Source organism: Pseudophryne corroboree, chromosome 1 (genome assembly GCF_028390025.1).
Source record: "Pseudophryne corroboree isolate aPseCor3 chromosome 1, aPseCor3.hap2, whole genome shotgun sequence".
NCBI classification, from domain to species: Eukaryota; Metazoa; Chordata; class Amphibia; order Anura; family Myobatrachidae; genus Pseudophryne; species Pseudophryne corroboree.
In genome coordinates, this window is record NC_086444.1 from 352,499,132 (window position 1) to 352,524,059 (window position 24,928).

At 48.3% G+C, this 24,928-nt stretch overlaps 1 protein-coding gene across 6 annotated transcripts in view; it reads left to right on the forward strand.

Moving 5' to 3' along the window:
* TXNRD2 (thioredoxin reductase 2) overlaps window positions 1–24,928 on the forward strand; it is a 336,976-nt gene that overhangs the window by 12,095 nt on the left and 299,953 nt on the right. For all 6 annotated transcript variants that reach the window (XM_063964743.1, XM_063964739.1, XM_063964742.1 and 3 more), the window contains exon 2: window positions 12,644–12,712. In XM_063964743.1, the coding sequence (XP_063820813.1) occupies window positions 12,644–12,712 (69 nt within the window). The remainder of the gene's footprint in view (window positions 1–12,643; window positions 12,713–24,928) is intronic.

The window sequence follows — 24,928 nt, forward strand, 5'->3', positions numbered from 1 at the left end:
ATGGTGGCTTTTTACGAAGCAATTCCATTCGGCAGATTCCATGCAAGAATTTTCCAAAGGGATCTGTTGGACAAATGGTCAGGGTCGCATCCTCAGATGCACCTGCGAATAACCCTGTCGCCAAGGACAAGGGTATATCTTCTGTGGTGGTTGCAAAAGGCTCATCTATTGGAGGGCCGCAGATTCGGCATACAGGATTTGATCCTGGTGACCACGGACGCCAGCCTGAGAGGTTGGGGAGCAGTCACACAAGGAAGAAACTTCCAGGGGGTATGGACGAACCTGGAAAAGTCTCTTCACATAAACATTCTGGTACTAAGAGCAATCTAAAATGCTCTAAGCCAGGCGGAACCACTCCTGCAAGGAAAACCGGTGTTGATTCAGTCGGACAACATCACGGCGGTCGCCCATGTAAACAGACAGGGCGGCACAAGAAGCAGGAGTGCAATGGCAGAAGCTGCCAAGATTCTTCGCTGGGCGGAGAATCACGTAATAGCACTGTCAGCAGTGTTCTTCCCGGGCGTGGACAACTGGGAAGCAGACTTCCTCAGCAGACACGATATTCACCCGGGAGAGGGGGGTCTTCATCCAGAAGTCTTCCACATGCTAATAAACTGTTGGGAAAGACCAATGGTAGACATGATGGCGTCTCGCCTCAACAAGAAACTGGACAAGTATTGCGCCAGGTCAAGAGATCCACAGGCAATAGCTGTGGACGCACTGGTAACACCTTGGGTGTACTAATCAGTATATGTGTTTCCTCCTCTGCCTCTCATACCAAAGGTATTGAAGATTATACGGTGAAGAGGAGTAAGAACAATACTAGTGGCTCCGGATTGGCCAAGAAGGACTTGGTACCCGGAACTTCAAGAGTTGGTCACGGACGACCCGTGCCCTCTACTTCTGAGAAGGGACCTGCTACAACAGGGTCCCTGTCTCTTTCAAGACTTACCGCGGCTGCGTTTGACGGCATGGCGTTTGAACGCCAGATCCTAAAAGGGAAAGGCATTCCAGAAGAAGTCATTCCTACCTTGATTAAGGCAAGGAAGGAAGTCACCGCGAAACATTATCACCGCATTTGGCGAAAATATGTCGCGTGGTGCGAGGATCGGAGTGTTCCGACGGAGGAATTTCAACTGGGTCGTTTCCTACATTTCCTACAATCAGGATTGTCTATGGGTCTCAAATTGAGATCTATTAAGGTTCAAATTTCGGCCCTGTCAATATTCTTCCAAAAAGAATTGGCCTCAGTTCCTGAGGTACAGACTTTTGTTAAAGGAGTACTGCATAGACAGCCTCCTGTGGTGCCTCCGGTGGCACCGTGGGATCTAAATGTAGTTTTAGATTTCCTCAAATCCCATTGGTTTGAACCATTGAAAAAGGTGGATTTTAAATATCTCACATGGAAAGTGACTATGTTACTGGCCCTGGCTTCCGCCAGGAAAGTATCTGAATTGGCGGCTTTATCTTATAAAAGCCCTTATCTAATCTTCCATTCGGATAGGGCAGAACTGAGGACTCGTCCGCATTTTCTCCCTAAGGTGGTATCAGCGTTTCACCTGAACCAACCTATTGTGGTGCCTGCGGCCACTGGCGACTTGGAGGACTCCAAGTTGTTGGACGTTGTCAGAGCCTTAAAAATATACATTTCAAGGACGGCTGAAGTCAGAAAATCTGACTCGCTGTTGATACTATATGCACCCAACAAGTTGGGTGCCCCTGCTTCTAAGCAGACGATTGCTCGTTGGATTTGTAACACAATTCAACTTGCTCATTCTGTGGCAGGCCTGCCACAGCCTAAATCTGTTAAGGCCCATTCCACAAGGAAGGTGGGCTCATCTTGGGCGGCTGCCCAAGGGGTCTCGGCATTACAATTCTGCCGAGCAGCTACGTGGTCGGGGGAAAACACGTTTGTAAAATTCTACAAATTTGATACCCTGGCAAAAGAGGACTTGGAATTCTCTCATTCGGTGCTGCAGAGTCATCCGCACTCTCCCGCCCGTTTGGGAGCTTTGGTATAATCCCCATGGTCCTTTCAGGAACCCCAGCATCCACTTAGGACGATAGAGAAAATAAGAATTTACTTACCGATAATTCTATTTCTCGGAGTCCGTAGTGGATGCTGGGCGCCCATCCCAAGTGCGGATTATCTGCAATACTGTACATAGTTATTGTTAACAAATTCGGGTTATATTGTTAAGGAGCCATCTTTAAGAGGCTCTTTCTGTTATCATACTGTTAACTGGGTTTAGATCACAAGTTGTACGGTGTGATTGGTGTGGCTGGTATGAGTCTTACCCGGGATTCAAATTGCCTCCCTTATTGTGTACGCTCGTCCGGGCACAGTACCTAACTGGAGTCTGGAGGAGGGTCATGGGGGGAGGAGCCAGTGCACACCACCTGATCTGGTAAAAGCTTTACTTTTTTGTGCCCTGTCTCCTGCGGAGCCGCTGTTCCCCATGGTCCTTTCAGGAACCCCAGCATCCACTACGGACTCCGAGAAATAGAATTATCGGTAAGTAAATTCTTATTATCGGTAAGTAAATTCTTATTTTTTCCCCCATCAGATGAGTTGAATGAAGTGTGTGAAGAAGCGTGGGCTTCCCCCGATAAGAAACTAGTGATTTCTAAAAAGTTACTGATGGCGTACCCTTTCCCGCCAGAGGACAGGTTACGTTGGGAGACATCCCCGAGGGTGGATAAGGCGCTCACACGCTTGTCAAAAAAGTTGGCACTGCCGTCTCAGGATACGGCCGCCTTAAAGGAGCCTGCGGATAGAAAGCAGGAGGCTATCCTGAAGTCTGTATATACACACTCAGGTACTATACTGAGACCTGCAATTGCTTCAGCTTGGATGTGTAGTGCTGCAGCGGCTTGGTCCGATACCCTGTCGGAAAATATTGATACCCTCGACAGGGATACGATTTTGCTGACCATAGAGCATATTAAAGACGTCGTCTTATATATGAGAGATGCACAGAGGGATATTTGCCGGCTGGCATCTAGAATTAATGCAATGTCCATTTCTGCCAGGAGAGTATTATGGACTCGGCAGTGGACAGGTGATGCGGATTCTAAAAGGCACATGGAGGTTTTGCCTTACAAGGGTGAGGAATTGTTTGGGGATGGTCTCTCAGACCTCGTTTCCACAGCAACAGCTGGGAAGTCGACATTTTTACCTCAGGTTCCCTCACAGCCTAAGAAAGCACCGTATTATCAGGTACAGTCCTTTCGGCCCCAGAAAGGCAAGCGGGTTAAAGGCGCGTCCTTTCTGCCCAGAGGCAGGGGTAGAGGGAAAAAGCTGCACCATACAGCCAGTTCCCAAGAACAAAAATCCTCCCCTGCTTCCACTAAGTCCACCGCATGACGCTGGGGCTCCACTGGTGGAGCCAGGTGCGGTGGGGGCCCGTCTCCGGAATTTCGGCGACCAGTGGGTTCGCTCACAGGTGGATCTCTGGGTTCTACAAGTGGTATCTCAGGGATACAAGCTGGAATTCGAGACGTCTCCCCCTCGCCGTTACCTCAAATCAGCCTTGCTAGCTACTCCCCAGGACAGGGAGGTAGAACTGGCGGCAATTCACAAGCTGTACCTCCAGCAGGTGATAATAAAAGTTCCCCTCCTTCAACAGGGACGGGGTTACTATTCCACAATGTTTGTGGTACCGAAACCAGACGGTTCGATGAGACCCATTCTAAAATTGAAATCCTTGAACACTTATATAAGGAAGTTCAAGTTCAAAATGGAATCGCACAGGGCGGTTATTGCAAGCCTGGAAGAGGGGGATTACATGGTATCACTGGACATCAAGGATGCTTACCTACATGTCCCCATTTTCCCACCTTACCAGGTGTACCTCCGTTTTGTGGTACAGGACTGCCATTACCAATTCCAGACGTTGCCGTTTGGTCTGTCCACGGCACCGAGAGTATTTACCAAAGTAATGGCCGAAATGATGATACTCCTTCGAAAGAAGGGAGTTATAATTATCCCGTACTTGGACGATCTCCTTATAAAGGCGAGGTCCAGGGAGCAGTTGTTGGTCGGAGTAGCACTATCTCAGGAAGTGCTACAACAGCACGGCTGGATTCTGAATATCCTGAAGTCGCAGCTGGTTCCTACGACGCGTCTGCTGTTCCTGGGTATGATTCTGGACACAGAACAGAAGAAGGTGTTTCTCCCGGAGGAGAAGGCCAAGGAGTTGTCATCTCTGATCAGAGACCTCCTAAAACCAAAACAGGTGTCGGTGCATCACTGCACGCGAGTCCTGGGAAAGATGGTAGCTTCTTACGAGGCAATTCCATTCGGCAGATTCCATGCACGGATCTTTCAGTGGGATCTGTTAGACAAGTGGTCCGGATCGCATCTTCAGATGCATCGGCTGATCACCCTGTCCCCGAGGGCCAGGGTGTCTCTGCTGTGGTGGCTGCAGAGTGCTCATCTACTCGAGGGCCGCAGATTCGGCATACAGGACTGGGTCCTGGTGACCACGGATGCAAGTCTCCGAGGTTGGGGGGCAGTCACTCAGGGAAGAAACTTCCAAGGACAATGGTCGAGTCAGGAAGCTTCCCTACACATAAATATTCTGGAACTAAGGGCCATTTACAATGCCCTAAGTCAGGCAAGACCCTGCTTCAAAACCAGCCAGTGCTGATTCAGTCAGACAACATCACGGCGGTCGCCCATGTAAACCGACAGGGCGGCACAAGAAGCAGGATGGCGATGGCAGAAGCCACAAGGATTCTCCGATGGGCGGAAAATCACGTGATAGCACTGTCAGCAGTGTTCATTCCGGGAGTGGACAACTGGGAAGCAGACTTCCTCAGCAGGCACGACCTCCACCCGGGAGAGTGGGGACTTCATCCAGAAGTCTTCCAGCTGATTGTAAATCGTTGGGAAAGGCCACAGGTGGACATGATGGCGTCCCGCCTAAACAAAAAGCTAAAAAGATATTGCGCCAGGTCAAGGGACCCTCAGGCGATAGCTGTGGACGCTCTAGTGACACCGTGGGTGTACCAGTCGGTTTATGTGTTCCCTCCTCTTCCTCTCATACCAAAGGTACTGAGGATAATAAGAAAGAGAGGAGTAAGAACTATACTCGTCGTTCCGGATTGGCCAAGAAAGACTTGGTACCCGGAACTACAAGAAATGATCTCAGAGGACCCTTGGCCTCTGCCTCTCAGACAGGACCTGCTACAGCAGGGGCCCTGTCTGTTCCAAGACTTACCGCGGCTGCGTTTGACGGCATGGCGGTTGAACGCCGGATCCTGATGGAAAAGGGCATTCCGGTTGAAGTCATTCCTACGCTGATAAAAGCTAGGAAGGATGTGACAGCAAAACATTATCACCGCATATGGCGAAAATATGTTGCTTGGTGTGAGGCTATGAAGGCCCCAACAGAAGAATTTCAGCTGGGTCGATTTCTGCACTACATACAGTCAGGAGTGACTATGGGCCTAAAATTGGGATCCATTAAAGTCCAGATTTCGGCCCTGTCTATTTTCTTTCAAAAAGAACTGGCTTCACTGCCTGAAGTTCAGACGTTTGTTAAGGGAGTGCTGCATATTCAGCCCCCTTTTGTGCCCCCAGTGGCACCTTGGGATCTCAACGTTGTGTTGGATTTCCTAAAATCACATTGGTTTGAGCCACTTCAGACCGTGGAGTTGAAATATCTCACGTGGAAAGTGGTCATGCTTTTGGCCTTGGCTTCGGCTAGGCGTGTGTCAGAATTGGCGGCTTTGTCATGTAAAAGCCCCTATCTGATCTTCCATATGGACAGGGCAGAATTGAGGACTCGTCACCAATTTCTCCCTAAGGTATTATCAGCGTTTCATTTGAACCAACCTATTGTGGTGCCTGCGGCTACTCGGGACTTGGAGGCTTCCAAGTTGCTGGACGTAGTCCGGGCCCTGAAAATCTATGTTTCCAGGACGGCTAGAGTCAGAAAAACTGACTCGCTGTTTATCCTGCATGCACCCAACAAGCTGGATGCTCCTGCTTCTAAGCAGACTATTGCTCGCTGGATCTGTTGCACGATTCAACTTGCACATTCTGCGGCTGGACTGCCGCATCCTAAATCAGTCAAAGCCCATTCCACGAGGAAGGTGGGCTCTTCTTGGGCGGCTGCCCGAGGGGTCTCGGCTTTACAACTTTGCCGAGCTGCTACCTGGTCGGGATCAAACACGTTTGTAAAATTCTACAAGTTTGATACCCTGGCTGAGGAGGCTTGAGTTTGCTCATTCGGTGCTGCAGAGTCATCCGCATTCTCCCGCCCGTTTGGGAGCTTTGGTATAATCCCCATGGTCCTTACGGAGTACCCAGCATCCACTAGGACGTCAGAGAAAATAAGAATTTACTCACCGGTAATTCTATTTCTCGTAGTCCGTAGTGGATGCTGGGAGCCCGTCCCAAGTGCGGATTGTCTGCAATACTTGTATATAGTTATTGCTTAACTAAAGGGTTATGGTTATGAGCCATCTGTTCAGTGAGGCTCAGTTGTTATTCATACTGTTAACTGGGTATAGTTATCACGAGTTGTACGGTGTGATTGGTGTGGCTGGTTTGAGTCTTACCCTGGATTCCAAATCCTTTCCTTGTAGTGTCAGCTCTTCCGGGCACAGTTTCCCTAACTGAGGTCTGGAGGAGGGGCATAGAGGGAGGAGCCAGTGCACACCAGATAGGACCTAATCTTTCTTTTAGAGTGCCCAGTCTCCTGCGGAGCCCGTCTATTCCCCATGGTCCTTACGCAGTACCCAGCATCCACTACGGACTACGAGAAATAGAATTACCGGTGAGTAAATTCTTATTTTAACAGTCATAAGGTTGCCAGATCATCCCTTTAATAAGGGATGCATGAAATACACAGGTTCTGCGGCTGATTAAAACCAGGTGAAATGGAGGCTTGAAGTCAGCAGGCCACAGAATCTATGTAATTTATTGCCATTTATTTATATAGCGCATGCATGTTCCACAGCGCCTTACAGAGAATATCTTTGGCCATTTACATCAGTCCCTGCCTTCGTGGAGTTTACAATCTATATATTCCTTACCGCATAAATTAATGCTAGGGTTAATTTAATTGTGAGCCAATTAACCGACCAGTATAATTTTGGATTGTGGGAGGAAAACCACACAGTTAGGGCCATGGTGGAAATCAAACCCATGACCTCAGTGCTGTGAGGGAGCAATGCTAACCATTACACCATCCATGCTGCCCTCATGCGTTGACAAGGGGGCCTTGTTGATGTTTGTGTAGTCTTATCATACTTATGCTTACCATACCATCCCTTTAACTAGGGATGGCCATCGACCATCAATGATTCAAAATCATCGATGGTCTATGACCGATGTTGAATACTTTTACCATCGATGGGGGAGAACCAGATAGTTTCCTCAATGGTTCAGTGCTACCGAATTTTTTGTTTTATTGTTCCTCAGAGTGTCAGGACACTGAGCTTAGCCCTGCCCCCTGACACCTGTGAAGCCACATTCCTGGGCTGTGATTGGCTTACATTTAATTATACAGTAATGCAGGGCTTACAGATGGTTTCTCTTACGTCCTAGAGGATGCTGGGGTCCACATTAGTACCATGGGGTATAGATGGGTCCACCAGGAGCCATTGGCACTTTAAGAGTTTGAGAGTGTGGGCTGGCTCCTCCCTCTATGCCCCTCCTACCAGACTCAGTTTAGACAATGTGCCTGGAGGAGCCGGTCACAGCTAGGGGAGCTCTCCAGAGTTTCCTTAGTAAGAGTTATTTTTTAGAGTTTATTGTTTTACAGGGAGTCTGCTGGCAACAGCCTTCCTGCAGCGAGGGACTTAGGGGGAGGAGCATTGTCCACCCTGCGGGGTCTGAGCCACTGTCTCCGCTGACTGGACACTGAGCTCCAGAGGGGATAGATCATTCCCCGCCACAGGGGATCGCTCACCCCAGCAGCATGCCGCCACCCCCTTGCAGAGCTGAAGATTGTGGCGAGTGAGACACCGACCTCCCTAGCAAGCGGGGTGCCGGTGTGAAGATGGCGGCATCAAGGTATCCGCGCAGTATTACCTGCGCTTCAGGAGGCTCAGTGGTACATTGTGGGGCGCCCTGAGCCAGCGCCTGCACCCTACACTGGTCACTCAGCCTGTCATGGTCCCCGGATCTTAGCCAGCATAATCCTCAGGCCAGTATAATCCTATGAAGACCGGGAAGACAGCGCCATTTTGGGGGCGGAGCTTCTCTTCAGAGCGGACCCAGCAGCGTTCAGCACCATTTTCCTGCCTGCACAATGCTGTCAGTGAAGAGCAAGTCCCTTCACAGCAATCTCCATCTATCTCATGGTACCAGGGGGTTGGGGGCGGGGAGGCTGCTTAACGGCTGTGTAACCTATTAAGGTGTCAGGTCCATTCTGAACCTAAAGTCACTAAACCTCTTTCTGAAGGAGTTCAAGTACAAAATGGAGTCTCTAAGAGTGATGATATCAAGTCTGGAAGAGGGGGAATTCCTGGTATCCCTGGATATCACCACGAATGCGTACCTCCACATTCAGATCTGGCTGCCGCATCAGGCGTATCTCCGCTTTGCCTTGTTGGACTGTCATTTCCAGTTCCAGGCCCTGCCATTCGGCCTCTCAACGGCACCAATGGTATTCACCAAGGTGATGGCAGAGATGATGGTTCTTCTTCGCAGACAGGGGGCGAACATCATTCCATATCTGGACGATCTGATCTGCTGCTAAAGGCATCGTCCAGGGAGAAACTATTGCGGTCCATTGCTCTCACGACCGATCTTCTCAGTGTACACGGTTGGATTCTGAACCTTCCAAAATCACACTTGGAACCAACAAGGGTGTTGTCCTTTCTGGGGATGATCCTCGACACGGAAGTACAGAGGGTGTTTCTTCCACTGGAAAAAGCGTTGGTGATACAAACAATGGTCCGGGATGTCCTGAAGCCAGCCCGGGTGTCGGTTCATCAATGCATTTGCCTTCTGGGAAAGATGGTCACCTCTTACGAGGCTCTCCAGTACGATAGGTTTCATGTTAAGTCCTTCCAACTGGATCTCCTGGACAAGTGGTCAGGATCTCATCTGCACATGCACCTGAGAATTCGTCTGTCGCCAAAGGCCAGGATTTCGCTAGTCTGGTGGCTCCAACTACCTCACCTTGTGGAGGGCCGCAGGTTCGGGATTCAGGACTGGATCATTCTAACCACGGATGCAAGCCTCCGGGGCTGGGGCGCAGTCACTCAAGGGGAGACCTTCCAAGGAAGGTAGTCAATTCTGGAAGTCGGCCTTCCGATCAACATTCTGGAATTAACGGTCTTCTTCAGGCGACCCATCTTCTAAGAAATCGGGCCATTCAAGTGCAGTCGGACAAAGTAACAACAGTGGCTTACATAAACCGACAGGGCGGAACGAAGAGCAGAGCTGCCATGGTGGAGGTAACAAGAATCCTCCATTGGGCAGAAAAACACGTGTTGGCGCTGTCAGCAATCTTCTTTCTGGGAGTAGACAACTGGGAAGCGGACTTCCTCAGCAGACACTATCTCCATCCGGGGGAGTGGGGTCTCCATCCGGAGGTGTTCAAAGACATAACAGACATTTGGGGATTACCCCAAATAGACATGATGGCCTCTCGTCTCAACAAGAAGCTTTGCGATATTGTCCCAGGTCGAGGGACCCACAGGCAGTGGCAGTGGACGCCCTGGTGTCTACGTGGGTGTTTCAGTCGGTGTACGTGTTTCCACCACTCCCACTCATCCCAAGAATCCTAAAGCTCATAAGGAGAACAAGGGTTCAAGCGGTCCTCATTGCTCAAGACTGGCCGAGAAGGTCTTGGTACGCGGCCTTCTGGATCTACTACAAGAAGAGCCGAGGCCCCTTCCTCTTCGAGAGGACCTGCTGCAGCAGGGGCCGTTCGCCTGTCAGGACTTACCATGGCTACGTTTGACGGCATGGAGGTTGAACGCCTGATACTACCTCGAAAGGGCATTCCGAACAAAGTTATTACTACCCTGATACAGGCTAGGAAAGGAGTAACCTCTTAACAGTGCCATCGTATTTGGAAAAAATATGTATCTTGGTGTGAGTCTAAGAGGTTTCCTACGGTGGAGTTTCAACTGGAACGGTTTCTCCTCTTCCTGCAGGCAGAAGTGGATATGGGCCTGAGGTTGGGATCTGTGAAGGTCCAGATTTCGGCCCTATCCATTTTCTTCCAGAAATAATTGGCTTCCTTCCCTGAGGTTCAGACCTTTTTGAAGGGAGTTCTGCACATCCAGCCTCCCTTTGTACTGCCTACGGCGCCATGGAATCTTAACGTGGTGTTGCAGTTTCTCCAGTCGGACTGGTTTCAGACTCTGCAAGAGGTAGAGGTCAAGTTTCTTACATGGAAGGCTGTCACTTTGTTGGCCTTAGCTTCTGCTAGACGTGTGTCGGAGTTAGGGGCTTTGTCTTGTAAGAGCCCCTACTTGATCTTCCATGAAGATAGAGCTGAGCTCCGGACACGACAGCAGTTTCTTCCGAAGGTTGTGTCGGCATTTCATATCAACCAATTTATTGCGGTGCCAGTTGCTACTGACTCCTCAATTTCATCTCAGTCCTTAGAGGTAAGAGCTCTGAAGATCTATGTGAAGAGGACTGCTCGTCACAGAAAATCGGACTCTCTTTTTGTCCTATATGATCCCAAGAAAATTGGGTGTCCTGCTTCTAAGCAGACTATCTCTCGCTGGATCAGGTTCACTATCCAGCATGCGTATTCTACGGTGGGATTGCCGTGTCCTAAGTCTGTTAAGGCACACTCTACTCGTAAGGTGGGGTCTTCCAGGGTGGCTGCCCGGGGTGTCTCGGCATTACAACTTTGCCGAGCAGCAATTTGGTCTGGGTCGAACACGTTTGCAAAGTTCTACAAGTTCGATACTTTGGCCTCTGACGATCTGAAGTTCAGTCAATCAGTTTTGCAGAAGCCTCCGCGCTCTACCTCCCGTTCTGGGAGCTTTGGTACATCCCCATGGTACTAATGTGGATCCCAGTATCCCCTAGGACGTAAGAGAAAATAGGATTTTAATTACCTACGGTAAATCCTTTTCTCGTAGTCCGTAGAGGATGCTGGGTGCCCGCCCAGCGCTTCATTTTCCTGCAACCGTTATCTGGTTCAGTACAACTTTGTTGTTAGTTATGTACTGCATTTTTACTAGGGGGTAAATTCACTAAGATGATAATTCTTTTTAAGATGGGATGCTGCCCATAGCAACCAATCACATTCTGCTTCTCGTTTATCTAGCACCTTCTAGAAGATAATACCTTGAATCTGATTGGTTGCTATGGGCAACATCCCATCTTAAATAGAACTCCCATTTTAGTAAATTTACCCCTAGGTATGTAATGTTTCAACTGTTGCTGAAGTTTTTCAAGCTCGTTAGCTTGATGTTCCTTGTGTGTGTGAGCTGGTTTGAATCTCGCCACTATCTGTGTATAATCCTTCTCTCTGAGATGTCCGTCTCCTTGGGCACAGTTTCTAGACTGAGTCTAGTAGGAGGGGCATAGAGGGAGGAGCCAGCCCACACTCTCAAACTCTTAAAGTGCCAATGGCTCCTGGTGGACCCGTCTATACCTCATGGTACTAATGTGGACCCCAGCATCCTCTACGGACTACAAGAAAAGGATTTACCGGTAGGTAATTAAAATCCTGTTTTTACCCACCAATGGCCATCCCTACCTTAAACTGGGACGCTCACGAATAACACATGTTCTGTGGCTGATTAAAACCAGGGGAAATGCTGGCTTGAACTCAGCCAGCCACAGAACCTGTGTTCTCAATCGTGGTCCTCAAGGCACCCCAACGGTCCAGGTTTTAAGTTTATCCATGCTTGCCCATAGGTGACGTAATTAGCACCTCAGTCATTTGATCTAACCATCTGTGCTGAGCCATGGATATACCTAAAACCTTGACCATTGAGGTGCTTTGAGGACTGCTTTTGAGAACCTCTGTACTATTCCTTTTAAACTGGGATGCTCATGGATTACACCAGTTCTGATTAAAACCAGCTGAAATGCAGGCTTGACGTTAGCCAGCCACAGGACCTGTGTAATAAATTAGTGTCCCGGTTTAAAGGGATAGTATGGAAAATCTATGTTTGTGTGAAAGACAGGGACATTGTAGCACTCATGGTATGGCTGCTTTGGGTAGAAGACTACATAAAACTGCTGTTAATAAATGATGGCTGCTTGTATGTAGACATAGAGTGGAATTCAGTTGTTATATTGTGCCCAACCTCTCGTCTAAAGTGATGGAAGATCGTGGGGCGACATTCAATTGATCTTTTTTTATTGTGGCTATCGCGCCCATAGAGGTCGGGATTAGCCACGTAAAGCGGCTAACGACCAAACTAATGGGCACGACACGAAAAGTCCTGTTTGAGTGCACAAATGGGTCACTTTTTGCGCATTTCGGCTTGCCAACCCCGGGGGTACGAGCTCAAAATGCAGGCGCCGGCAGCCAAGTGGAGGTACAATTGAATAGCTCCGTTGGGCGCCATCTGCTTGCTGCCGGTGGGAAAAACAATTGAATTCCAGCCTAAGATCCGTCATTTTAAGGGTAAGGCAATGTAATCTCTTTTTTCCAAAAATCATTACACTGTATAAACCCTGCCTGTTTGTTTTTCACAGGTCAGAACTATGACTATGATTTGCTGGTTATTGGTGGAGGTTCTGGTGGCCTTGCGTGCGCCAAAGAAGGTATAATCTTGCACTTTATTTTGCAAGTGTTTGACTAAATGCGGCAACCTAGATGAAATAGAGGATTACTGAATATTATCTGTTTTATAAACTAACACATTTTTTTTGTAAAAACGTCTTCATACAATAGTAAATATAGACATTTAGCATGTGTTGGAGGTGATTTGGGCACTTACCACGCTAATGTACATAAATTAAAACTAATATTTACTGAGCTTTAAACATTTATTTTTAATATGGTACGGTTCCTAATCACAGCTATTAGGGATATAAAAACAAGAAATTTAAATTTTCATCCATGACAGATAGGACATTGTTAATGAAGATTGTTATTCATTACATATTTAAAGTCTAAAAAAAACCCCAAAGCATTTGCTTATTGTAAGTGTGTTTTTGATTCAAAGTTGCAAATTGTGGTGGAACATTCTTATAGTGTATACGTAATGCATGCCCATTTACCATCCATAGGGTGAGCGGATTCTGTATGAAATCCTGGCGGTCAGTATACCGACATCGCAATCCTGACAGTAGAAATCCCGACCTCAAGCGCAGTGTGTCCTCTTCGTGGGCTCGGTGGCAAGCACACTATTATATTCCCCCTCCGGTGGTGGCTTGGACCACCACCCTAGAGGGAATACCGGGCAGTTGTCGGGATTTCGACCGCTGGCATTTTCCCTGCTGTCGGGATTCCAGCATCGGTATTTAGATCGTCAGGATTCCATTGTTCGGGAAATGAACTGCATCCCAGGTGAGCAAATGCTGGGTCAAAAACGTAACTTGCGCATCTAAGAACATGTGTGTACAGCTCGTAAAGTGGTCTGCATGCTTACTGGCTATAATATAGTAAACTGACTGCAATCCATCTTCATGGTATTTTCAGTTATGTTTTAAAATGTGTATAAGGAAGTTTTCATCTTATTTTCAAGTGGACCTGTCACCTATACTTTAAAGGGGTCCATTTACAAAAAAAAAAAATATTTGCTGCATATTCCCTGGAAACACCTGTGGAATAGCCACAAATATTTAGCATCTCACTGATAGAGGGAACGCAGCAGATATGTCCAATATCTGCTGCGGTCTCTCCATTTCCAACTGCAGCTGCAACCCACGTAGGGCCTAATTCAGGGTTGATCGCAAAAGCAAAATCTTTCTCTAATGGTCAAAACCATGTGCACTGCAGGTGGGGCAGATGTAACGTGCAGAGAGAGTTTAGATTTGGGTGGGTTATATTGTTTCTGTGCAGGGGTAAATACTGGCTGCTTTATTTTTACACTGCAATTTAGATTTCAGTTTTTACATACCCCACCCAATTCTAACGCTCTGTGCTCATGTTATTTTTCTTACGTCCGAGAGGATGCTGGGGTCCACATTAGTACCATGGAGTATAGACGGGTCCACTAGGAGCCACTGGCACTTTAAAAGTTTGAGAGTGTGGGCTGGCTCCTACCTCTATGCCCCTCCTAACAGACTCGGTTTAGAAAATGTGCCCGGAGGAGCCGGTCACAGCTAGGGGAGCTCTACAGAGCTTCATTAGAAAAAGTTTTTTTTAGAGTTTCTTATTTTACAGGGAGGCTGCTGGCAACAGCCTCCCTGCTTCGTTGGACTAAGGAGGGGGAGTAGTGTCCGCCCTGCGGTGTCTGGAACACTGAGCTCCTGAGGGGATTGATCGTTCCCCGCCACAGGATATCGCTCACCCCAGCAGCATGCCGCCACCCCCTTACAGAGCCAGAAGATTGGTGGCAAGTGAGTCACCGACCCCTGTAGCAAGCGGGGGGGGGGCAGTGTGGAGATAGCGGCAACAGGGTATGGTGCGCAGTACTAACTGCGCTCTGGGGCAGTGCCTACACCCTACACTGGTCACACAGCCTGTCGGGGTCCCGGGTTCTCTGCCAGCATAATTCCTAAGGCCAGTATAATCCTATGAAGACCGGGAAGACAGCGCCATTTTGGCGGCGGAGCTTCTCTTCAGAGCGGACCCAGCAGCGTTCAGCACCATTTTCCTGCCTGCACAATGCTGTCAGTGAAGAGCAAGTCCCTCCAGAACAACTCCAGATATCTCTCACAGTACCAGGGGGTTGTAGAAGGGGGGGGGGGGAGGCTGTATACAGGTTGTGTAACCTATTAAGGTGCACAGTTAGCGCTGGTTGGGGGTCTCCCTTTACCTAAAAAGCGCTGTGTGTGGGTTGGCTCCAATCTCTGCGTCTCTCTTGCCATTCTTGGGTGTGAAACTCTGTCTGTCCTCCCCTGTGTGTGTGTGTGGAGTGTCTGTGGTCTCCATTAAGCTATGTCCAGGGAATCTGTGTCATATGCTGCAGAGGATAATTCCTCTAAGGATGATCCCATTCCATGTAATCAGGATTGCACTGTTTTAGCACAGATGCCAGTAAGGGAGCCTGAGTGGTTATCCTCCATCAAATCTAGATTTCTTCTAGGTTGCACAGAATGAGTCTGCAACTCAGGCTTTACAGAACTCTATGGCAGTCTGGCCCAGTTCTGTTACCTCAGGGCCCCCCCGCTGTAAATTCCCAAAAACGTGCTCTTGCACAGATTATGCAAGATGACACGGATTCTGACACGGCAGACGGTGATGGGGATGTGTTGTGGGGGGCAGCACCTCTTGCAAAAGGGGTGCAGTTGATGATAGAGGCCATTAGGGATGTGTTGAATATTACTGATACAACACCTGAGCAGGTTGAGGAGGCTTACTTCACTGACAGTAAGAAAGCCTCGCTAACCTTCCCTGCGTCAAAAGAATTAAATGCTATTTTTGAAAAAGCATGGGAAAACCCTGAGAAAAAATTCCAGATCCCTAAAAGGGTCCTGGTGGCATTTCCTTTCCCTGTCGAGGATAGAAAAAAATGTGAAAACACGCCCATTGTTGACACGTCTGTATCCAGACTCTCAAAAATGGTGGTTTTACCTGTTCCAGTATCCACCGCCTTGAAAGAGCCGGCTGATCGTAAAATTGATAATACACTCAAATCCATGTACACGGCTTCAGGGGCTATAGTAAGTCCCACTATTGCCAGTGCTTGGATTGCCAAAGCTATAGTAAAATGGTCAGGCACATTACTTGAAGATTTGATACTATGGATAAATCTGATGTTGAATTGTTTTTGCGTAACATTCAGGATTCGGCAGGATTTCTGGTAAATATCGCGCCTGGATCGCACTGCAAAGTGATTATCGATAAATGGGCCACAAAGAAATTTATGAAGAGATCTTTTCTTTGTACAGTAACCATTTTGAGCAGGTATAAAGTACTAATTAAAGTGTGTCCCTGCCACTCACTGGTAACCCGTGCACAATCTATGGAGCATATACAGTTAGTCGCAGGGTTTACCATGGGCCGCCGCAAGTGCATTAACCTATAGCTCCAGACACTTAACTTGGAATCTATGGGTTAACGCGCGTCAGATATGGGCCTACTGTTGGAGGAAATATGCTTTAAATTGAATTGCTCCAAGTGTTAAAGCTCAAGGCTATTCTCCAACACTAAGCCTTGCAGATAACTGAATATGCCCCTGTGACCGTCTCTATATTACTTTTAGGATAGTGAACACTTACTGTTCTATCACAAAGAAAAAAGGAAAAACGAGTCACTTGTTGTGCATCCTATCAACCTTATATATAAAATAGTTAAAAAGTCCACAAGTTCTTAACAGTAAACTTCTGTGATGAACCAACGTCTCAATAAATGCATAGAGATACGGAGTTCATATTCCTTTCCAATTGGATGATTCCTCTGTTGTTAAATCCTCAAGCAGTGGTAATCTCGAGGTACATGGAATAAAATAAGAGAAGCAAAAATAGTGTAATATGCTCCATCAGGGATTGTATATACTGTGATGACGTCTTCCACCTCTCTATGTAGAATATAGGGTGGTGTGCTGTACTCACACAGTGGTGTTACGTGATCTGTTCTTTTTAATCAACCTCAATCACCAGTTATATATCGTAAATGAAGGATAACACCCAGTTTTTGTGCAGGAAAACAGATAAGGGGGGTACAAACGGAGCGATGTTCAGCTAATTTCTAAGCAATCTGACTAGATTGCTTAGAAATTAGCTGAACATCTCTCCGTGTGTAGGGGTGCCGGCGACAGCGATGCAATGTCCCGCGCGTCACTATCGCCGGTGCTAGATTGGCCTGCATGCAGGCACAATCTAGCAGGTCGCTCATTTCACCGCTGGGTGAAATGAGCAGCCACCGTGTCCGTCTCCCCCCTCGCTCAGCACGTAGCACTGTGCTGAGTGGGGGGAGAGATGTGTGCTGAGCGGTCTGTTATAGATCGCTCAGCACACATCTCTGGGGTAATCTCCCCGTCAGTACGGCCCTATAGACATACCCTAATCGCAGCATCAGTAGTGTTGTAATTCTTATAAAGGTTTCTTTAAGATATTCTTCCCATCCTCGCTCCTTCGGTTTACCCCAAATGGCCGTAAGGGGTGGATATATGCAAGTAAACAATGGTCTTATCAGGGAAAGTTTAAAACCCACAAATTTATTTGAACAAAAATCATTTAAAAGTGAAACGTACTGATAAATCAGGACACAGAGGATGATGGTAAAAGAGCATATGTCCTGAAGAGGGTTATATAATCTGGACTACCACCCTTTAGATGACATGCCCCCTCCATTCCAAGTGTTGGATAACTTCAGCAAGGTCACAATCCCTTCATAGGCGCGTTTCAACTTAATGTCTTCCTCAAGGAGTGGGACTGTGGGCTCTGGACCTTCCTTATATACCTGGTGATATAACTTCCCCTTTTGGGGGTGGGTTAGTAATTTCACCAATTAATAGACATTTCTCAAATTCATACAGTTATCCCATACATTCTATGGGTATAAACCAATTGTCCACTGAAGCGATAAAGCCAATTTCATATCAGAATGGGCGTATTAACAAATGGTATTGTTAAAATTGTCTGTTGTATCAAAACCTGGTTGACAAATTACAAGCTTGAAATGAACTAGCCAGGGTCTTCTCTAAGCCATTTGGTTGTAAGGAAGTGAATGTGTGCTGAATGGCGTATCTCTATGCATTTATAGAGACGTTGGTTGATCACAGAAGTCACTAGTGGTTACCTGTATTTGCATTTAAACACACACCTGAGGTATATGTAAGAGGGTAGAAGTGGAAGACAAAAGAGGAGAAGTGTGTGACAATTGGACAGTGGGTTATGGGAGCAGATGGGAGAAAAAGGAAGGGGAACATATGGGATGGAGACAATGGAAGACTTGCACACATGGGGTGGACACAGAGAAGCTCACATGAGGGAAGAAAGAGACTGGAACAATTTGGTTACATTAATACTGGTAACAGACACATAGGACAGAGAAAGAGACTGAGGATGGGACAAACATGGGGGGGGGGGGGTGATGTAATTGAAATAAGAATTTGACGGCAGATAAGAACGACTTGCCCTAAACACACGCACAAACATCGGTTAGTTTGCTTTTAGGAGCCAGCCAACCTACCAGTACATTTTTGTATTGTGGGAGGAAACCCAAGCAAGTATGGGGAGAATATGCAAACTCCACACTGTTAGGGCCATGGTAGGAATTGAACCCAAGACCTCAGTGCTGTGAGGCAGTAATGCTAACCATTACATCATCTGTACTGCCATTAATGATGTATATTAATCTTTCTCTTACGTCCTAGAGAATGCTGGGGTCCACATTAGTACCATGGAGTATAGACTGGTCCCTTGGGGGCCATGGGCACTTTAAGAGTTTAGTAGTGTGGGCTGGCTCCTCCCTCTATGCCCCTCCTACCAGACTCAGTTTAGAAAATGTGCCTGGTGGAGCCGGTCACAGCTAGGAGAGCTCCTAGGGGCTTTTCTAGATTTATTATTTTTTAAGAGATGTTAGGTACAGGGAGACTGCTGGCAACAGCCTCCCTGCATTGTGGGACTTAGGGGGGAGTAGGATCCAACCCTAGAGGTTAATGGCTCCTATCTCCGCTGACAGGACACTGAGCTCCTGAGGTTGATGATCGCAAGCCCCCGAGGCGACCGCTCGCTCCCGCAGCACTGCTGCCACCCACTAACAGAGCCAGAAGATGCGGTGGTGAGTATGACGCCGGCGGGAATTGTGGCACAAGGGTGGGAGCGCAGCTCTGAAGCTGCGCTCCGGAGGGCTCAGAGGTACATGTTGTATGGCGCTGTGAGGGGCGCCCTGGGCCAGCGCAATACCTTAACACTGGTCAACTAAGCTAACAGGGGCTAATCCCACTGGTAGCAGCAAGCACACCTCAGGCCAGTATAAAATAATAAATGCGGGAAGATGCGCCATTACAGGGGGTGGATTCAGAGCGGATCCAGCACTCACCAGCGCCATTTTCTCCCTGCAGGTCACACTACAGAGACGCTGACAGGGAGCGCTGCCCTCCACTTAACTCCAGTTCTCTTCTGTGGTACCAGGGTGTTATAGAAAGGGGGGGGGGGGAGAGTGTTATTAACTGTTTAATCTATTAAGGTTACTCAGTCAGCGCCAGGCATTTATTATAATAACTGCCTACTGGAGCGCTGTGTGGGCTGGCTCCTTATACACTGTGTCTCTCTGAAGGTACTTCGGGGAAACTGTGTCTGACATTTTCTCTAACGTCCTAGTGGATGCTGGGGACTCCGTCAGGACCATGGGGAATAGCGGCTCCGCAGGAGACAGGGCACAAAAAGTAAGCTTTTAGGATCACATGGTGTGTACTGGCTCCTCCCCCTATGACCCTCCTCCAAGCCTCAGTTAGGTTTTTGTGCCCGTCCGAGCAGGGTGCAATCTAGGTGGCTCTCATAAAGAGCTGCTTAGAAAAAGTTTTTTAGGTTTCTTATTTTCAGTGAGTCCTGCTGGCAACAGGCTCACTGCTACGAGGGACTTAGGGGAGAGAAGTGAACTCACCTGCGTGCAGGATGGATTTGCTTCTTAGGCTACTGGACACCATTAGCTCCAGAGGGATCGAACACAGGCCCAGCCATGGAGTCCGGTCCCGTGCCGCCGACCCCCCTTGCAGATGCCGAAGTTGAAGAGGTCCAGAGGTCCGGAAACAGGCGGCAGAAGACTTTCAGTCTTCATAAGGTAGCGCACAGCACTGCAGCTGTGCGCCATTGTTGTCGGCACACTTCACACCAGCGGTCACTGAGGGTGCAGGGCGCTGGAGGGGGGCGCCCTGGGCAGCAATGTATAATACCTTTTTCTATGGCTAAAATACATCACATATAGCCCTTGAGGCTATATGGATGTATTTAACCCCTGCCATATATCGCAAACTCCGGGAGAAGAGCCCGCCGTTTTAGAGGGCGGGGCCTATTCTCCTCAGCACACAGCGCCATTTTCCTGCTCAGCTCCGCTGTGAGGAAGGCTCCCAGGACTCTCCCCTGCACTGCACTACAGAAACAGGGTAAAACAGAGAAGGGGGGCATATTTTGGCGATATTTTTATATATTAAGCGCATATAACAGAAACAACACCTTTTAGGGTTGTTTATATACATTTTTATAGCGCTTTGGTGTGTGCTGGCAAACTCTCCCTCTGTCTCCCCAAAGGGCTAGTGGGGTCCTGTCTTCGATAAGAGCATTCCCTGTGTGTCTGCTGTGTGTCGGTACGTGTGTGTCGACATGTATGAGGACGATGTTGGTGTGGAGGCGGAGCAATTGCCGGTAATGGTGATGTCACCCCCTAGGGAGTCGACACCGGAATGGATGGCTTTAATTATGGAATTACGTGATAATGTTAGCACGCTGCAAAAGTCAGTTGACGACATGAGACGGCCGGAAAACCAGTTAGTACCTGTCCAGGCGTCTCAGGCACCGTCAGGGGCTGTAAAACGTCCCTTACCTCAGTCAGTCGACACAGGTACCGACACAGATGAATCTAGTGTCGACGGTGAAGAAATAAACGTATTTTCCAATAGGGCCACACGTTATATGATCACGGCAATGAAGGAGGCTTTGCATATCTCTGATACTGCAGGTACCTCAAAGGGGGGTATTATGTGGGGTGTGAAAAAACTACCTGTAGCTTTTCCAGAATCAGAGGAATTGAATGACGTGTGTGATGAAGCGTGGGTTAACCCCGATAGAAAACTGCTAATTTCAAAGAAGTTATTGGCATTATACCCTTTCCCACCAGAGGTTAGGGCGCGCTGGGAAACACCCCCTAGGGTGGATAAGGCGCTCACACGCTTATCAAAACAAGTGGCGTTACCGTCTCCTGATACGGCCGCCCTCAAGGATCCAGCTGATAGGAGGCTGAAAACTACCCTGAAGAGTATATACACACATACTGGTGTTATACTGCGACCAGCAATAGCCTCAGCCTGGATGTGCAGTGCTGGGGTGGTGTGGTCGGATTCCCTGACTGAAAATATTGATACCCTGGATAGGGACAGTATTTTATTGACTATAGAGCAATTAAAGGATGCTTTTCTTTATATGCGAGATGCTCAGAGGGATATTTGCACTCTGGCATCGAGAGTAAGTGCGATGTCCATATCTGCCAGAAGAAGTTTATGGACGCGACAGTGGTCAGGTGATGCGGATTCCAAACGGCATATGGAAGTATTGCCGTATAAAGGAGAGGAATTATTTGGGGTCGGTCTATCGGATCTGGTGGCCACGGCAACAGCCGGTAAATCCACTTTTTTACCTCAGGTCACCTCCCAACAGAAAAAGACACCGTCTTTTCAGCCGCAGTCCTTTCGTTCCTATAAGAACAAGCGGGCAAAAGGACAGTCATATTTGCCCAGAGGCAAAGGAAGGGGTAAGAGGTTGCAGCAAGCAACTACTTCCCACGAACAGAAGCCCTCCCCGGCTTCTACAAAGCCCTCAGCATGACGCTGGGGCTGTGCAAGCGGACTCAGGGGCGGTGGGGGGTCGACTAAAGATTTTCAGCACACAGTGGGCGCTCACAGGTGGACCCTTGGATCCTGCAGGTAGAATCTCAGGGTTACAAGTTGGAATTCGAAAAGTCTCCCCCTCGCCGGTTCCTAAAGTCTGCTTTACCAACGTCTCCCTCAGAAAGGGCGACGGTATTGGAAGCCATTCACAAGCTGTATTCTCAGCAGGTGATAGTCAAGGTACCCCTCCTACAACAGGGAAAGGGGTATTATTCCACACTATTTGTGGTACCGAAGCCGGATGGTTCGGTAAGACCTATTCTAAATCTGAAATCCTTGAACCTGTACATACAGAAATTCAAGTTCAAGATGGAGTCACTCAGAGCAGTGATAGCGAATCTGGAAGAAGGGGACTTCATGGTGTCCCTGGACATAAAAGATGCTTATCTGCATGTCCCAATTTACCCTTCACACCAAGGGTATCTCAGGTTCGTGATACAAAACTGTCATTATCAGTTTCAAACGCTGCCGTTTGGTTTGTCCACGGCACCTCGGGTCTTTACCAAGGTAATAGCCGAAATGATGGTTCTTCTACGAAGAAAAGGCGTATTAATTATCCCTTACTTGGACGATCTCCTGATAAGGGCAAGGTCCAGAGAACAGCTGGAAGTCGGAGTAGCACTAACCCAAGTAGTGCTTCAACAACACGGGTGGATTCTGAATCTTCCAAAATCTCAATTGACCCCGACGACACGTCTGCTGTTCCTGGGAATGATTCTGGACACTGTTCAGAAAAAGGTGTTTCTCCCGGAGGAGAAAGCAAGGGAGTTATCCGAACTTGTCAGGAACCTCCTAAAACCAGGAACTGTGTCAGTACATCAATGCACAAGAGTCCTGGGAAAGATGGTGGCTTCTTACGAAGCAATTCCATTCGGCAGATTCCACGCACGAATATTTCAGTGGGATCTGCTGGACAAATAGTCCGGATCGCATCTGCACATGCATCAGCGGATAACACTGTCACCAAGAACAAGGGTGTCTCTTCTGTGGTGGTTGCAGAGTGCCCATCTGTTAGAGGGCCGCAGATTCGGCATACAGGACTGGGTCCTGGTGACTACGGATGCCAGCCTACGAGGCTGGGGAGCAGTCACACAGGGAAGAAACTTCCAGGGCGTGTGGTCAAACCTGGAGACGTCTCTTCACATAAATATACTGGAGCTAAGAGCGATTTACAATGCTCTAAGCCTGGCAAAACCGCTGCTTCAGGGTCAGCCGGTGTTGATCCAGTCGGACAACATCACGGCAGTCGCCCACGTAAACAGACAGGGCGGCACGAGAAGCAAAAGAGCAATGACAGAAGCTGCAAGGATTCTTCGCTGGGCGGAAAATCATATCATAGCACTGTCAGCAGTGTTCATTCCGGGAGTGGACAACTGGGAAGCAGACTTCCTCAGCAGACACGACCTCCACCCGGGAGAGTGGGGACTTCATCCAGAAGTCTTCCACATGATTGTGAACCGTTGGGAAAAACCAAAGGTGGACATGATGGCGTCCCGCCTCAACAAGAAACTGGACAGATATTGCGCCAGGTCAAGAGACCCTCAGGCAATAGCTGTGGACGCTCTGGTAACACCGTGGGTGTACCAGTCCGTGTATGTGTTTCCTCCTCTGCCTCTCATACCAAAGGTACTGAGAATTATACGGCTACGGGGAGTAAGAACAATACTCGTGGCTCCGGATTGGCCGAGAAGGACTTGGTACCCGGAACTTCAAGAGATGCTCACGGAAGAGCCGTGGCCTCTACCGTTAAGAAGGGATCTGCTTCAGCAGGGACCTTGTATGTTCCAAGACTTACCGCGACTGCGTTTGACGGCATGGCGGTTGAACGCCGGATTCTAAAAGAAAAGGGCATTCCAGAGGAAGTTATTCCTACCTTGATTAAAGCCAGGAAGGAAGTGACCGCACAACATTATCACCGCATTTGGAGAAAATATGTTGCGTGGTGTGAGGCCAAGAAGGCCCCAACGGAGGAATTTCAATTGGGTCGATTCCTACATTTCCTGCAGGCAGGATTGTCTATGGGCCTCAAATTGGGGTCTATTAAGGTTCAAATTTCGGCCTTATCGATTTTCTTCCAGAAAGAATTGGCTTCAGTGCCTGAAGTACAAACCTTTGTCAAAGGTGTACTACATATACAGCCCCCGATTGTGCCTCCAGTGGCACCGTGGGATCTCAACGTAGTTTTGGATTTTCTCAAATCCCATTGGTTTGAGCCGCTCAAATCGGTAGATTTGAAGTATCTTACATGGAAAGTAACCATGCTACTGGCCCTGGCTTCAGCCAGGAGAGTATCAGAGTTGGCGGCTTTATCGTACAAAAGCCCATATCTGATTTTCCATTCGGACAGGGCAGAACTGCGGACGCGTCCTCAGTTTCTGGCCTAAGGTGGTTTCGGCTTTTCACTTGAACCAGCCTATTGTGGTGCCTGCGGCTACTAGCGACTTGGAGGACTCCAAGTTGCTGGACGTTGTCAGAGCATTGAAAATATATATTTCAAGGACGGCTGGAGTCAGAAAATCTGACTCGCTGTTTATCATGTATGCACCCAACAAGATGGGTGCTCCTGCGTCTAAGCAGACGATTGCTCGTTGGATCTGTAGCACAATCCAACTTGCACATTCTGTGGCAGGCCTGCCACAGCCTAAATCTGTAAATGCCCACTCCACAAGGAAGGTGGGCTCATCTTGGGCGGCTGCCCGAGGGGTCTCGGCATTACAACTTTGCCGAGCAGCTACGTGGTCAGGGGAGAACACGTTTGTAAAATTTTACAAATTTGATACTCTGGCTAAGGAGGACCTGGAGTTCTCTCATTCGGTGCTGCAGAGTCATCCGCACTCTCCCGCCCGTTTGGGAGCTTTGGTATAATCCCCATGGTCCTGACGGAGTCCCCAGCATCCACTAGGACGTTAGAGAAAATAAGAATTTACTTACCGATAATTCTATTTCTCATAGTCCGTAGTGGATGCTGGGCGCCCATCCCAAGTGCGGATTGTCTGCAATACTTGTACATAGTCATTGTTACAAAAATCGGGTTATTATTATTGTTGTGAGCCATCTTTTCAGAGGCTTCTTCGTTGTTATCATACTGTTAACTGGGTTCAAATCACAAGTTGTACGGTGTGATTGGTGTGGCTGGTATGAGTCTTACCCGGGATTCAAGATCCTTCCTTATTGTGTACGCTCGTCCGGGCACAGTACCTAACTGAGGCTTGGAGGAGGGTCATAGGGGGAGGAGCCAGTACACACCATGTGATCCTAAAAGCTTACTTTTTGTGCCCTGTCTCCTGCGGAGCCGCTATTCCCCATGGTCCTGACGGAGTCC